Here is a 12889-nt window from a genome sequence, read left to right on the forward strand (position 1 = left end):
TCACCACCCGAAAGGGTAAATTATCTCTTAGACTAAGTTTTAGTTTTAGTATGCACACTTTAAAGCATGTCAGCTCTTTGCCTTGCCCTTGGTATGGTTGAGGTCCTTGCTTGACCACTTGAGATGAATCCCTTTCAAGTGACATTTTGAGTAAGATCAACTTACTTCCATGGTCATAGGCAAAGCACACCATTAGCATTCAGCACATACGCACTCTGGTTCTAACTGCAAGCCCTTCACTCTACAACTGCTACGTGACCACATAAGATGAATACAAACTGTCCTTCGCTAACATTAAAGTGAATGATTGTGACCCCCATTGGAAGTACTCCTCAGTTTTGGACATTTCAATGCTGATAGCCTTTGCATACTGCACATCCACTGGTTTCTCTCGGGTACAGATCAAAATGTGTGTGATGTGCACTGGAGAGTTTAAGGAAAAGGTCCTTGGGTAGCATGATTAAAGAGGAAAGGATCACAGGCAGAGATCTGTATGTTAAAGACACATAGAGGCTACATCCCAAGAAATAAACAATAAAAGAATTTATTTATTTTTGAATGTCTAATGAATGCAGAAACAAACTTTACTCAGAGCACCAGATTTTGGCCTGTCCTGATTTTCCCCACAGACAAAATGTTCATTGACAGTGACACTGGGCCAAAAATGCAGACATTTTTCTCAGTCGTGCCATGTCAAAGTGACAGAAATCGACTCAGGAATTGAGTAATGGAAAAGAAATGTCGATAGTTTCTCTCTTGATGAGGTGGCAAGTGAAAATCCTGAGTCTTCCTTTACACAGTAGGAAAAGATTTAAAGTAGAATCTCTAAATTGACGTTAGACTGTAAAGTTCTCATATCGACCCATCCACTGTACTTTCCAGTCTGCGCAGGTGTACAACATCTCCTCTAAGAGGACTTATTTGATATTACACATTAGACGTAACGGAAACGTGTTTTCGTCAATGACCGTAGACTTTTATACAGTCATTGGTTTTCGTAAACCACCCAAGGCATTTTATTTTATATGTTAAATCAAATTTAAAGACCGGAATGGAATTCAAAACAACATTTTTATCTATATGAAAAGCGGAGATTTAAATAAAATAAGATGATACGTGACAAAAGTTGCATCAGAAACTTACTTGTAATATAACTTACTTGTGATTTTCGCCGCTCTTCAACGAGCGAATCGGACATTGAGTTATCGGATAGTGTGACTTAAACGTTATTTACTTATGTATTATTATTATTTTTTTAATTATTTACTTTTTCTGCGTTGTTATTTTTTCCGGGTTGGAACGATTATTTTTACACTTTTTATCCGCCGGCGAACTGAATAGGTAGGACGTTCAGAGGCGTCACTTCCGGTCCACGTGAAAGGCTCCTTATAGTCCATGTGAGGAGCACTGTATATCCGAGGCGTATTCTTTTACGTTTTAACATTGATAGTTCACATATAGTCATTTCATGGTTATCGACAGCAAGACTATGGCGTCCGTAGAGGAGGAGGCGCTGCTCGGTCAGGATTCAGAGGAGGAAAACAGTGAATTATCGGACGATGAGGTCAGTTTCCTAACATGCTACCATCGTTAGCTAACCACATTCCTGTTAAGTATTAAGGTTTTAAACGTCACTGTGCCTGGTGTTTATAAAGTTAATCAAACAAACAGAGACCTGGTACTATTATCAGTGTCAGAATCTTTATTTTTCTAATCAAGCTTTTTAGATAGCACGAAAGTTCACGTTTAGTAGGACCGTGTAGTCTTGCTGTAGCAAGTGGTGGTTTAGATAAGTCAGAGTTAATATTATTCATCTTCATTTCATTGCCCAGCTGCAAGAAGCCTTCGCAGCGGGGTTGTTGAAGCCTGGGATGAACGTTCTGGTGGATAAACCCAAAAAGTTCGTCAACAATGTGGTGAGTGGCATCTCACATCTTCTGTTAGTGGCAAGTTATGCTACACAGGGATGATCAACGTACTATAAACAACCATACCACTGTAATAGTTTTAAAGCAGCAATGGAACAGTTCTCGAAATTCCCTGTAAAGTGAATAATATTGTTACTTGTTGTACCTTTATTGCTCCTATGTTGTCACACAGGAGGGGTTGAAACAGTGTCTTGCTGATTTTCGTAAAGATCTTCCCTGGGTGGAGAGATTGGATCTGACCAACCTACCAGCTGCAAATATCATTTCTCAAGCTGAAGAGAAAGCTTCAGCGCCAGCCGCTGGGGAACTGGATGCTGATGATGATTTCCAGAGGGAGATGTTCTTGTAAGTGACCGTTAATTCAGCTCAGTTTTATTTATATAGTGCCTGCTCATAAGACAGAACCAGGGTTGGGGAGGGGCAGCCATCTGCTGCAACTGGTTGGTGGTAAGAGAAAAAGAAAAGGAAGCAGAGCGAGATTGGACTATAGGCAAAAAAGCATCACATATACTTGTATTTTGTAACCACACTAATATAGTTTGGTTACGAGTCAGACAAAGAAGTCATTTTTTTCAGCTAAAGAGTTACAAACATGCATACGATGTTGAATGTTTTAGAGAATAGCCTAAAAAAACATGTTGGAAAAATACAACACAGCTACAAAGAGACCATTCCAATTCCTTTGTGTTTTTTGTTTATTTACAGCTACCGTCAAGCTCAGGCTACAGTCCTCGAGGCACTGCCACTCCTAAACAGGCACAGCATAGCCACCAAGAGGCCCGAAGACTACTTTGCAGAGATGGCCAAATCTGATCAGCACATGCAGAAGGTGAGTCTGGTCTCCTATGTGATGATGCAGGTTCAGTTTTAACAAATATATTTAAAGCTCAAACTGTATTTCATTACATTAAACCGCCAAAGCATCAGCTGTTTGCTTTTTTTTTTTCCTCCTTACATGTTCCATAACACCTGAAACAACATCAATGTAATTTAGTATTAGTTCTGACCCAGATAGTAAAGCAATTAACATTTCTTTGCACATACTGGTTCAGGACCTGAGTTTAGTTCTTTCGTTCTGTCAGGCTTAAATTCATATACTTTTTCATTTGTTGGTCTGTTCAGATCAGGAAAAAGCTGATCTCAAAGCAGATGATTATGGAGAGGTCAGAAAAGGCCAAGAAACTGCGCGAGCAAAGGAAGTTTGGCAAAAAGGTTGGTGACTGAGTTCAGAAATTCTTCTTAACACCTGTAAATGTTATGTGTATGATACTTCGACTGTACATGGCTAAAAGACTGACTCTAATTTTGAATTTTTTGCCAGGTCCAAATAGAAGTGATCCAGAAGAGACAGCAGGAGAAGAAGGCCATGATGTCCGCTGTAAAGAAATACCAGAAAGGTGGGTGTTTACAAGTGTAGCATGGACGTTAGTTCCTTATTTCTTTTATCGTTTTGTCGCTACACCAATTTGGGCGCGTCACTTATTGAGCACTGGGAACATCTTCTCTTTCTAGGAATGACCGACAAACTGGAATTCTTGGAAGGTGACCAGAAGATGAATAAAGAATCTTCTCAGGGCTCAAAGAAAGCAGTGAACAAAAAGGGGTAAGTTTGAACTTTTCAGCAGTGCACACAGCAGTCATTGCTTTTTTTCTTTTTTTTCTTTTTGCTCCCACTTCAGATTTGTGGCATTTTTACAATGAAACTCTTATTTATTTTTTTATTTTTTCCACAGGCCTAGCGCTAAGAGAAAATACAAGGACCAGAAGTTTGGCTTTGGAGGCAAAAAGAGTGGAAAGAAGTGGAACACCAAGGAAAGCTACAACGATGTTTCTGGTTTCCGTGCCAAAATAGCTCACGGCAAGGCAGGGAAGAAGGGGAAAGGAGGAAAACAAAATGTGAGTCTCTCACACACATGGTTATCTATTGACTGTTTTATTCAAATGAGTAAATAAGAAAACAAATAATTTCTTTCTCTTTGACTTCCAGAAACGTCCAGGCAAGTCTGTGCGCAAGAAGATGAAGAATCGCTCTTAGAGACTGGTGGGCTGCTCAGCAGACTGGACTTTGCACTCTGCTTTTTGGCAGGATTTGCCTTAAGGGACTATGAGCTCTTCTTCTACACTTTTTGGTACAATATACCTTTCGTACATGCATCTGGATTGATATGGAGGTCCATATTAATCATATTCAAACCACAGATGGACTGAGTCCGATCACACAGCTGGGGAAGCTATTCAAAGGGCCTGTAAAGCCAAGAATGGACTGCACACAGCTCCAAAATACAGAGCTTTCCTAAGGTTGAGAAGGACAATGTTATTTGCTGTAGATACCCTGATATTTGCATCTGTGGCTGCAGTTGTCCCTACCCTAAGGTGGTTTTAGATCCACTCTCTGTGATTACACCTCCATATCTCCACCTTCTCAATGACACAGTGTTCTCCTGAGGTTTGTGTGTTCTGTTTTACTTTACTCACTCAGCTTTTTGACTCGTTGATTCTCTCCCATGTTACATGACATTTTATAATATTGAGCAGCTGTCAGTTTTGCCCTTTTCCATTCATTAGTATGATTAGTATGTGATGGGCGTGTGTGTTTTGTACAGACCTGTGCAAATGTTTCCCCCAAGTGTTTCTCTAAGAAGGGTCAGCTTCTGTGCTGACACCCACATGATTGTTTGATGAACAAATACATTTCAGTAGGCATTCAGTCTTTATTCTCTCTCTTTTGTGTGTGTGAGGGGGGGGGGGGGTTAATTTTGTGTTCTTTGGCCAAATTCATGGTGTTTGGTGACGTCTGTCATAAATCGGAAGAAATTGAATCTGGTGTCTTGGCGGGACTCCGGGACCTGGTGGAAAATAAATCAACAGAGTTAAGGTTGATGCACAATTACATCAGCCTACTGGTGTTGTTTACTGTCTTAAAAAAAGAAAAACAATTTTCAAATATCAAAATGGCATGAATAAATGATAAACAAATATCTGTATTGTGTGTGTTATTCTAAGCATCCTTGTCAGCCCAGGAATTTAAAATAAGTGTTTCCCTAATTAAAAGAGGAATGTTTGGACATGGTGTTCCCAATTTTCAAGTTATTCCACCAATAATTGTCGTTTACATTAGGCTGTGACAACGGCTTCTTCCCTGAAGTATTTTTTGGGTGTCACACTATTTGCTGCAGACATTAAATTAAACTAAACACATTAAATATCCCAGCTGTGTCCCAGCCATTTCTACTCGAGCTTGATGTCCCACACCAGACTAAACACTGAGAAAGTATGGGGGGGGCAGATTCTTCAAAATTTACACAAGCGGGGTTTCATGATGTCATCATAGTAGTGTTGGGGTTGTTAGTGTTAATTTTTCACACATTTAAGCTACAGTTTGTTCCAGAATCCACTAACAGAGTTTTACTCACCAGTGGAGTTGACATCCATCCTATCTCCTGGCTCTCAGTGAGTGGCATAGAATACTTCTTGGTAGGAACTTCGTGGGCCTTGCGGAAAGCCTTGATGAAATCCTCTGGAGGCCAAAAAACTCAAATTATAAAACCAACTTGTTTAAAAAAAATTATATAAACGGAATAGATGGATAGAATATTTCTCATATTTAATTTCAATGGAAATTTTACCGTCCTCTGGAATCACTTCTGTCGTTCTCCTACACATGGGTTTGTCTGGCAGTACATGCACTGTAACACAGCATACACACACACATAAGAAAAGGAGGTATACAGTACAACAATTATACAGAGCTCTACAAAAGAGGACCAAACTGCCATGAAATGCACAGCACTCGTGCTTTTCAGTGTCTGGCTCTTCCTAATAAGCATGCTGGACACTGAATCATAGTGTAACCTTGCTTGCAAGCACTGCTGAAGTGGTGGGGGCCCTGATTTTGGTCCCCTAATCGCAGTGAAAGTCAAAAGCCCTTTGAAGGAAAAAAAAACCCCTGCCCACTCACACTTTTGAGTAAGTGATAGTTCTTATTTTTATCATATTTTTGATGTGAGGGAGAAACGGAGCAAGAGGGGAGATTAGCTTACTTACATTTCCTGTGGGGGTTGATGCTGAACTCCGTGTGGAGCTTCTGGTGTCTTTGCTCTTTCCGGACCCGCTCGGCGTGAATCGCGTCCCGATGGACCAAATCCAGTTTATCTTTATCTGCCATGTTGAGAGAAAAATAAAAACGCCGACAGTTAGGGTTGGATAATCAGCAGAAAGCCTTTCACTGGCGTTAAACTACGTATGCGCGTTACCTAGCAACAGTAAACACCGCCTCATGCTGGCTGCAGTTGCGAGCCTCGAACACGTGATGGCGCCATGCTCTCAGATTTGGTCATGGTGGATTGGTAACAGTAACAGTTTATATTAGACGATTTATGTAATCAAATGTATTTTATTTTGGAGGAAAAAATAACTAACTACTTTTCTTTTCATTGTTATTATTTTTCTAAATCCTCAATAATTCAGTCTGTGATATCAGCAAAGAGAAGTGACACTTGCATCTGACAGGTTAAACACTATATGAAATAAAAATTGAAGATGTTTTGAATTGGTTGATTTTAAGCTGCCAATTCAAATCAAAGAAGAAATCACTAGTTATTTATTATGACATTTATTAGTTATTAATTACACATAATTAACTTGCCATTATTGTTGCCTGTTAATTCTCTGTCAGTCTGTTTGATGAGGTCATTTCACCTCTACTCTTATCTCCTGGATACTTAGTGGCAGGGCAAACAATGAAATTTCTATGTATGATTATGTGTAATAGAGACTCACCATGTGTGAAGGTCAGTATAATTAATCCAGTGAATACACCGGGGTTAGGCTGAACTCATCCTACTTCTGGTTTCACAGTTTAAGACTGATTTGCTTACTCAAATATATATTTCTCACTTTTGTAGTACATTTTAATGTGAAATTTTTAAGATGCTTTGCTTTGGCTGGATTTTGACAGGCTGAACTCTATGCAGTCTAAATCATTAGCATTTGCAGTGTGCAATTGCTATTCAACATCACTTTCGAATAGATCCTCCTAATGAATACTGCAAAGAGATAAAACCTTCCATTTAAAAGAAATATGAGAACCCAAAAACATTTGAGTGTTACACGGAAATGTTGCTAGAGAGCAGATGTGGCATCTTTCATGTAATCTCATTTCTGAACTCCATTTGTGTTTGATTAGAAAATTATAGCCTAAATGAGGCAATGTTGTGAGTCTTTTCATTTGAAGCTTTACTAGCTCCTTTAGTCAAGGATTCTAAATATATTTAGTGTGGAGCACTTTGCTCTCAGGAAGTGCTGACTAATCTTTACAACATATTAACTAGAACCTAAAGATAAAGAAGATACGGAAATAAATTCAGTGACACTGACTAACCATCTGCTTTTTCTTAATATTCCATTAAACTAAGAGCAAACATTAATTTTTAAGAACCAACATTTTTCTTCACTATCAATCATAAAAATCAAAGTTACAGAAAATACCTGTGACTTGATGCCTTCGGGAAAGGTGGAGGCTGATCAAAATCCTGCACATCCTTTGGCTATGAGCCAGGATGCTTCTTATGCCCTTCTTCTGATGCAAGGGCGTGGGAAGTCCAGTTTACACTGGATTTCATCCAAACCACTAAACCATGCTGAAAATGTTTGCCTGTAACAAACACACCCATCAAAACGTGGAGAAAGAGCTCTGAGTGAATAGCAAAACCCATCAGTTTAGAAATATTGTTGTATTCCAAAGAAAAAAACACTCTTTTTTGAATGAAAATGACATTCATTGAATCTCAAATACTGGAAATGGTTATTGACGAGTGCTGGAAAATCAATGTAGGCGTACAGCGGCCCATTTATTAGGCCTTCAAGGCTGTATTTGCTACAAATGGGAAATTCTTCACTGAAAACGTAGAAATAAAATCTGCTAGCTGAGTGTCTGCCACCAGCCCTGGTGCTCCAGATTTAAATAAATTTCAAGAAAACTGAAGAAGGAACGTACTACTCCCTTTACAGAATGCTGCATACTAGCTCTAGGAATAGAAATGGAAGGCAAACCTGGGCAAGAAGGCAGTGTTTCCGTCTCTACTGTGATAAAACAAACACCTGACAGGTCCTCAGCTGATAACGTCATTAAATGGCATGTACAAAACACAAGTCTCGGAATCAACCAGCATGACTCCTGGATGCTGGACTTCTAGGCAAAATGCAAAGAAAAGGCCATATTTGATACTGCCTGGTTGAAGAACACAAACTCTGATGATTGTATGATGCCCACTCCTTCCACCCGGGAATAAGAACAGTTCAAGTCCAATATTATCACAGCATTCATTCCCATGATGAGTGTGCAAGTGTACATAAACTTCTGGCCACAGCTGTAAACAGGATAACAGTCTATCACTCTGTTTTGCAATGCCACACTACACCCCGTGTTGCTTGACAACCGATGAGGTTTTGTGGGAATAGTTTAAAGAAAATGCCCATCAAACACCTCTGAACTTTAGGAGGTAATCTCTAGAAAATCTCACTAAAGGTCTCTAAACCTCTAAGTGCAAACTGGACTATTTTGTGACGAGACAAACATGAAAGTGAATCACTTATATTGCATGTCCACACTGAGAAAATATAGCCACCCCTGTTTACAGTGTGATCTTAGTTTGTACATGTTCTCTTGGGGCGACAGCTGACAGTTCAGGCCTTTTGCTCGGTTCACTCACCAGGACTTTCCGAGTTACGCACACAAAGACAAACATGTTGACACGTTTTTGCCGAGCATGCACAAGCCGGCGACTGCACAAATATGTTTGTGAAGGTTTATTGGCCTTGAGCGTGTCACACTAACTGGAAACAAATTTGTAAGAATGCAACTGGAATGACAAAGAAGAAAAGTGACCCAGTGACAAGCGCAGTGTGTTTAAAAACCAAAAAAAAAGTGGAGTGGCATTTTTCACATTTCCTTGTACTGCCTTTGACTGTCCCTGCACTCTGTGGCATTACAATTCACACATGAATAACGACCCTTTCACATTTATTAAATAGTACTTATGGTTGTGTGATTCCTGTGAAGGCACTGATAAACTTTCAAGGCTGCTGTGGCCTACGCTGTCTGATGACTTCTTACCAATTGTCTCCTCACATTAGGATATCTTATTTAATTTCCTGTTTCATTTGAGTTCCCCTCTTCGCCTTCCTCTTCCTCCAGTTCTTTCTCCCTTCACACCGTCCCATCGGCTCATCTCTGAAGCGATCACTGTGCTTTTATGCTCTCCAGTTTCTGTCTGTGTTGATTGTGGGAACTTTAACTCTGTGTGTGTACGTGCGCGGACGCTTCCTCTTGCAGTAACAGACAGCTTAATAAAGGCTGAAATGTTCAGCTCTTGGTTCCCGTCTCATAACTCGATTCATGCTTTATTGGCACTGTGTGAACGATATAATAGAAACAGGTAATAACTCAAAATGTGGAACGGCAGGGCGGTAGATTTCAGCGTGGGTGGGTGACAAGTCCCCTGTGGTGTTTGTGTACGTGCGCGAGGAAGAGTGAGCAATATGTATAACGGAGGATGGGAGGGCTTGCGGTGTCAAGCCTCGTTCCCTGGCTCCTGTCACAGTGTCGGACCACGTTATCATCAAAGCAGCCACTGAGCTCCTCAGGCAGAGAACAGTCAAAGGCCGGTTTGTGAGTTTGTTCAAACTCTACTTGCCAAAGGAAGGTACTACAGATGGTGTGTGATTTAATCAAATATGACAACTCTTTCCCATTCTCCCCGTGTGGCATGCAGGTAGAAAGGAATCATTTTATGCCATTTATGTTAACTAATTCATGTTAGGAAAGTGGATCTAATCTCTTTTGTCCCTGAGTGTCAGCGGGAAGGCATCATTTTGTTTGGCTTTAATATGGTTTAAAAGAGATATTAATGATGAAACAAAGTGATGTGAACTGTGATGAAAGTATTATCCTGCCATGCTGCTTTGTCAGCCTGCCTCATGAACACAATTATAAAATTGTGGCATTTAAAACATTCATTTGCCAGCGTCCAGATGGTTATCAGGTAAATTCTTATCTTTTTTTTATGTTTGTCTCTTAACTTTTTTTTGGACATCTAATTTGGCCAAAATATAGAGATGACAAACCTCATGTACACCGGCACATGGAAATGCTCCTCTTTCATTCTCAGTCAGATCCACCTCTTACTGCCGCATCTGGTTTTTAAACACAAGGTGGTTTACCAGTGGCACTTCATGAACCACTGGTTGATGTCACAGTGCTGTGCTGTCTGTGTAAATAAAAATGGACTCTTAGCAAATTTGGTGCTATTCTTATAGTAAATTAAATGATTGTGTCGCTTTGTCAATGACTGTAGTTTTTTACAGTCATTGTTTAGTCATGGCTCCAGGTTCCTGTGGTATTTCATGATTTCATTTGTTATTTTTTCTTTCTAATGTTAGTTTTTGCAGTTAGTGGAATTGACTAACTGCAAGAGTGCAAGAGGATGGATGGATGGATGGATGGATGGATGGAATTGCTGTAGTCCTGCTGGAAAACTGTTCCACAATTTTACTCCACAAATGGAAATTAACTATTTATATCACATTATATTGTTTGTCAATTAAGACACTTCAAGTTTAACTTTCCCCTGTGGTTACTGTCCCCATCTCTGTCAAAAAGCATCCTCTGCAGGTTTCCTGGTAGCATATTAAATGCAGTTTTATTTTATGAGGTGCATGAACTTCAAAAAAATAGAATGTAATTGCAGACTCTAAATCCTGCACGATGAACCATTCCGACTGCTCTGTTTTTGGAAGTTTCCATAATGATTGACTTGAACTTTTGAATGTGTTGCCCCAGACTTTTAAACAGTAATCTAAACAAGGTAACGGAAGTGAACAGTAAGCAACTAGCAATGTTAAAGGTGTTACTCTTTCTCAACGATATTTATCATAATTTTTACTCCAGTATCTTTTATACAGTTTCCAAATTACATAAAATTTGAACAGTAAGTAAATTTATGTCTCGATGCATGATCAATCATCCAGGTAAGAAAATCACAGAAAGTTAATTTTATTCACCTGGATGCAGCAGTGGGAGAAACGTTTCATCACCTCGTCATTTGCATAATGAGAGAAACCAGCACCGCTGACTAACAATGATTTTAGGCAACGCTATGTCTGAAGGAACAGGATCAGCTTTGTGGGTTCAAATTTAATGTTCACTGCTTTCCATCAAACCATGAATTCAGCTGACTCATTTCTTGTGAGACAATTTCCATTTTTTAGTTTTTAATATTAAAATTAATAATGTATCAGATGACTTTTCATCATCAGTGGAATGCTGCCTATTCTCCCTCATCTGTTTTAGAAGGAAAGCAAACAGTGACTTTACTAGCTGGTTTACAGCAGAGGCACATTTCTGTCCGCTCATCAACTATTCTGTGTGTGCAGTTCAGATACCAATACAATTTGGAGAAAATGAGAAGACAGTAGGTCTGAACAACACCACACCATCAATTTGAAAATATATTCAAAGAGTAACAGCAAACGCGATGAGATATTTTTGTTGGAGCTTCTTAGATCAAGCCGTCAAAACCTCCTTTCATGAAAGAAATCTCAACTTAATTTGCCCAAATGATCTACAAATGATCTTGCAGACAGTGAAAAAAGATAAGACAAGCACACTGAATGAGACTCAGTTTCAACTGGAATGTGACTGGCTTCATTCAGGAGCCTGCATTTATCTCGGAGATCACTTGCTTCCTTTTAAACAAACTCCCAGGCCCCAACGCGATCCCCTGACCTTTCATAACAAGACTCTATTTTAATTAGCAAGTGCCCTCCACTGCCTGCTAATTAAAAACACCATGTCATGTATTATTCAGCCATTTTCCCAACCACCACTCCAACATAAGACAAATGAGAGGTACACACTGTGTCTCGTCACACTCCATCTAATCCCCTCTAACATGTATGATGGCTAATGAAAGGTGCTGATATTTTTCAAGAGGAGGAAGTGTTTGCTGAGGTTTTAACCTTAATGAAATCCCCCCGTATTCCCTCCCACCCCCACTTGCCTCATCCTGCTAGCTGGTGACCTTTGTATGGAGTTTCTGTGACTGAAATTCAAAGGAATCTGTGCTTCTTCTTCTTTCTTTCTTTCTTTCTTTTTTTTTTAAATCAAGCACCACTTAATAAAAATGGAAATTGATTTTCTGTTGCTCAAATACATAGCAGAATGGAATTTTAAAGAGCTGCTTTCAATGAAAATACACCAGTATAACCAGTGATGAGTGAATGATTAAGGAGTGCAGTAACCTGCCAAAGCTAAAATAAGCACATTGCTTGTTTGGTATACATTTAGATTAATTCCTAGGGATAATGTAAAAATTCAAATGTTAATTTAAGTTTCTTTTACAAGAAAGCTCTGAGGATTTTTTATGGGGGGGACACAAGAAGCTCAACAAATGTGTCTAGTCAAGATCGTGAGAAAGTGGTTTTGTGGTTTGCCTTTGGACCCCCTTGCCTGCTCCATCTGTGGCTGCCCGTCAACCAGAACACTAATCTAACAGCAGATAAAATCCCACTCATGTCACCCCTTTGTCTCCTCACGTACTGTGATAATAATTTATCACAGGTTTATCTCTCATTTTCTTTTTTTTCCATCCCTGCAGTGGGACTGTGGTTATTTGCTTATCTGATTATAGATTTTTATTCTCTATTTTAAACAAGTCATGTTTGGAGACACGGGGCACCTTTACGCAGAAGCACGCTCATGTTCACCTCCCCTCTGCGACTGTCTGTCCACCTTGCTCTGGAAACAAAAGGTGATAGCTGAGCTCATGTTCTTCCACATAGATAAACACACACTTACATGCCTGCGCTTTCCAGTTTGTTTTGATAGTCATGTAGGTGTGCGGGGCTAACTGGAGACATCATGGTCGTGGGAAAGCTGTCTTTTCATCAGATGGTAGCTCTGT

The 12889-nt window shown here is 39.6% G+C and overlaps 2 protein-coding genes across 2 annotated transcripts; one reads left to right on the top strand and one right to left on the bottom strand.

Annotated features, from left to right (window-relative positions):
• The first annotated feature begins 1356 nt into the window (after positions 1 to 1356).
• Positions 1357 to 4941, top strand: ebna1bp2 (EBNA1 binding protein 2). The gene is made up of 9 exons (XM_063501098.1): positions 1357 to 1564; positions 1833 to 1916; positions 2101 to 2273; positions 2634 to 2757; positions 3051 to 3140; positions 3250 to 3325; positions 3441 to 3531; positions 3662 to 3824; positions 3916 to 4941. Exons 1-9 carry the CDS (start codon positions 1469 to 1471, stop codon positions 3961 to 3963), a joined length of 945 nt encoding a protein of 314 aa, XP_063357168.1. The 5' UTR covers positions 1357 to 1468; the 3' UTR covers positions 3964 to 4941.
• On the bottom strand, positions 4679 to 6093 carry cfap144 (cilia and flagella associated protein 144). The gene is made up of 4 exons (XM_063500562.1): positions 5973 to 6093; positions 5555 to 5614; positions 5342 to 5445; positions 4679 to 4774 (listed from the first exon to the last, which is right to left on the bottom strand). Exons 1-4 carry the CDS (start codon positions 6091 to 6093, stop codon positions 4679 to 4681), a joined length of 381 nt encoding a protein of 126 aa, XP_063356632.1.
• Between the last annotated feature and the right edge of the window lie 6796 nt (positions 6094 to 12889).

This window comes from Pelmatolapia mariae, linkage group LG17 (assembly GCF_036321145.2).
Source record: "Pelmatolapia mariae isolate MD_Pm_ZW linkage group LG17, Pm_UMD_F_2, whole genome shotgun sequence".
Classification (NCBI taxonomy): Eukaryota; Metazoa; Chordata; class Actinopteri; order Cichliformes; family Cichlidae; genus Pelmatolapia; species Pelmatolapia mariae.

Coding starts and splice junctions, on each gene's coding strand:
- ebna1bp2 (XM_063501098.1), top strand. CDS start 1,469: ATGGTTATCGACAGCAAGACTATGGCGTCCGTAGAGGAGGAGGCGCTG. Junction 2,274..2,633: donor TTCCAGAGGGAGATGTTCTT/GTAAGTGACCGT, acceptor GTTTATTTACAG/CTACCGTCAAGCTCAGGCTA. Junction 3,141..3,249: donor AAAGGAAGTTTGGCAAAAAG/GTTGGTGACTGA, acceptor ATTTTTTGCCAG/GTCCAAATAGAAGTGATCCA.
- cfap144 (XM_063500562.1), bottom strand. CDS start 6,093: ATGGCAGATAAAGATAAACTGGATTTGGTCCATCGGGACGCGATTCAC. Junction 5,615..5,972: donor CATCAACCCCCACAGGAAAT/GTAAGTAAGCTA, acceptor GCTGTGTTACAG/TGCATGTACTGCCAGACAAA. Junction 5,446..5,554: donor AGAAGTGATTCCAGAGGACG/GTAAAATTTCCA, acceptor TTTGGCCTCCAG/AGGATTTCATCAAGGCTTTC.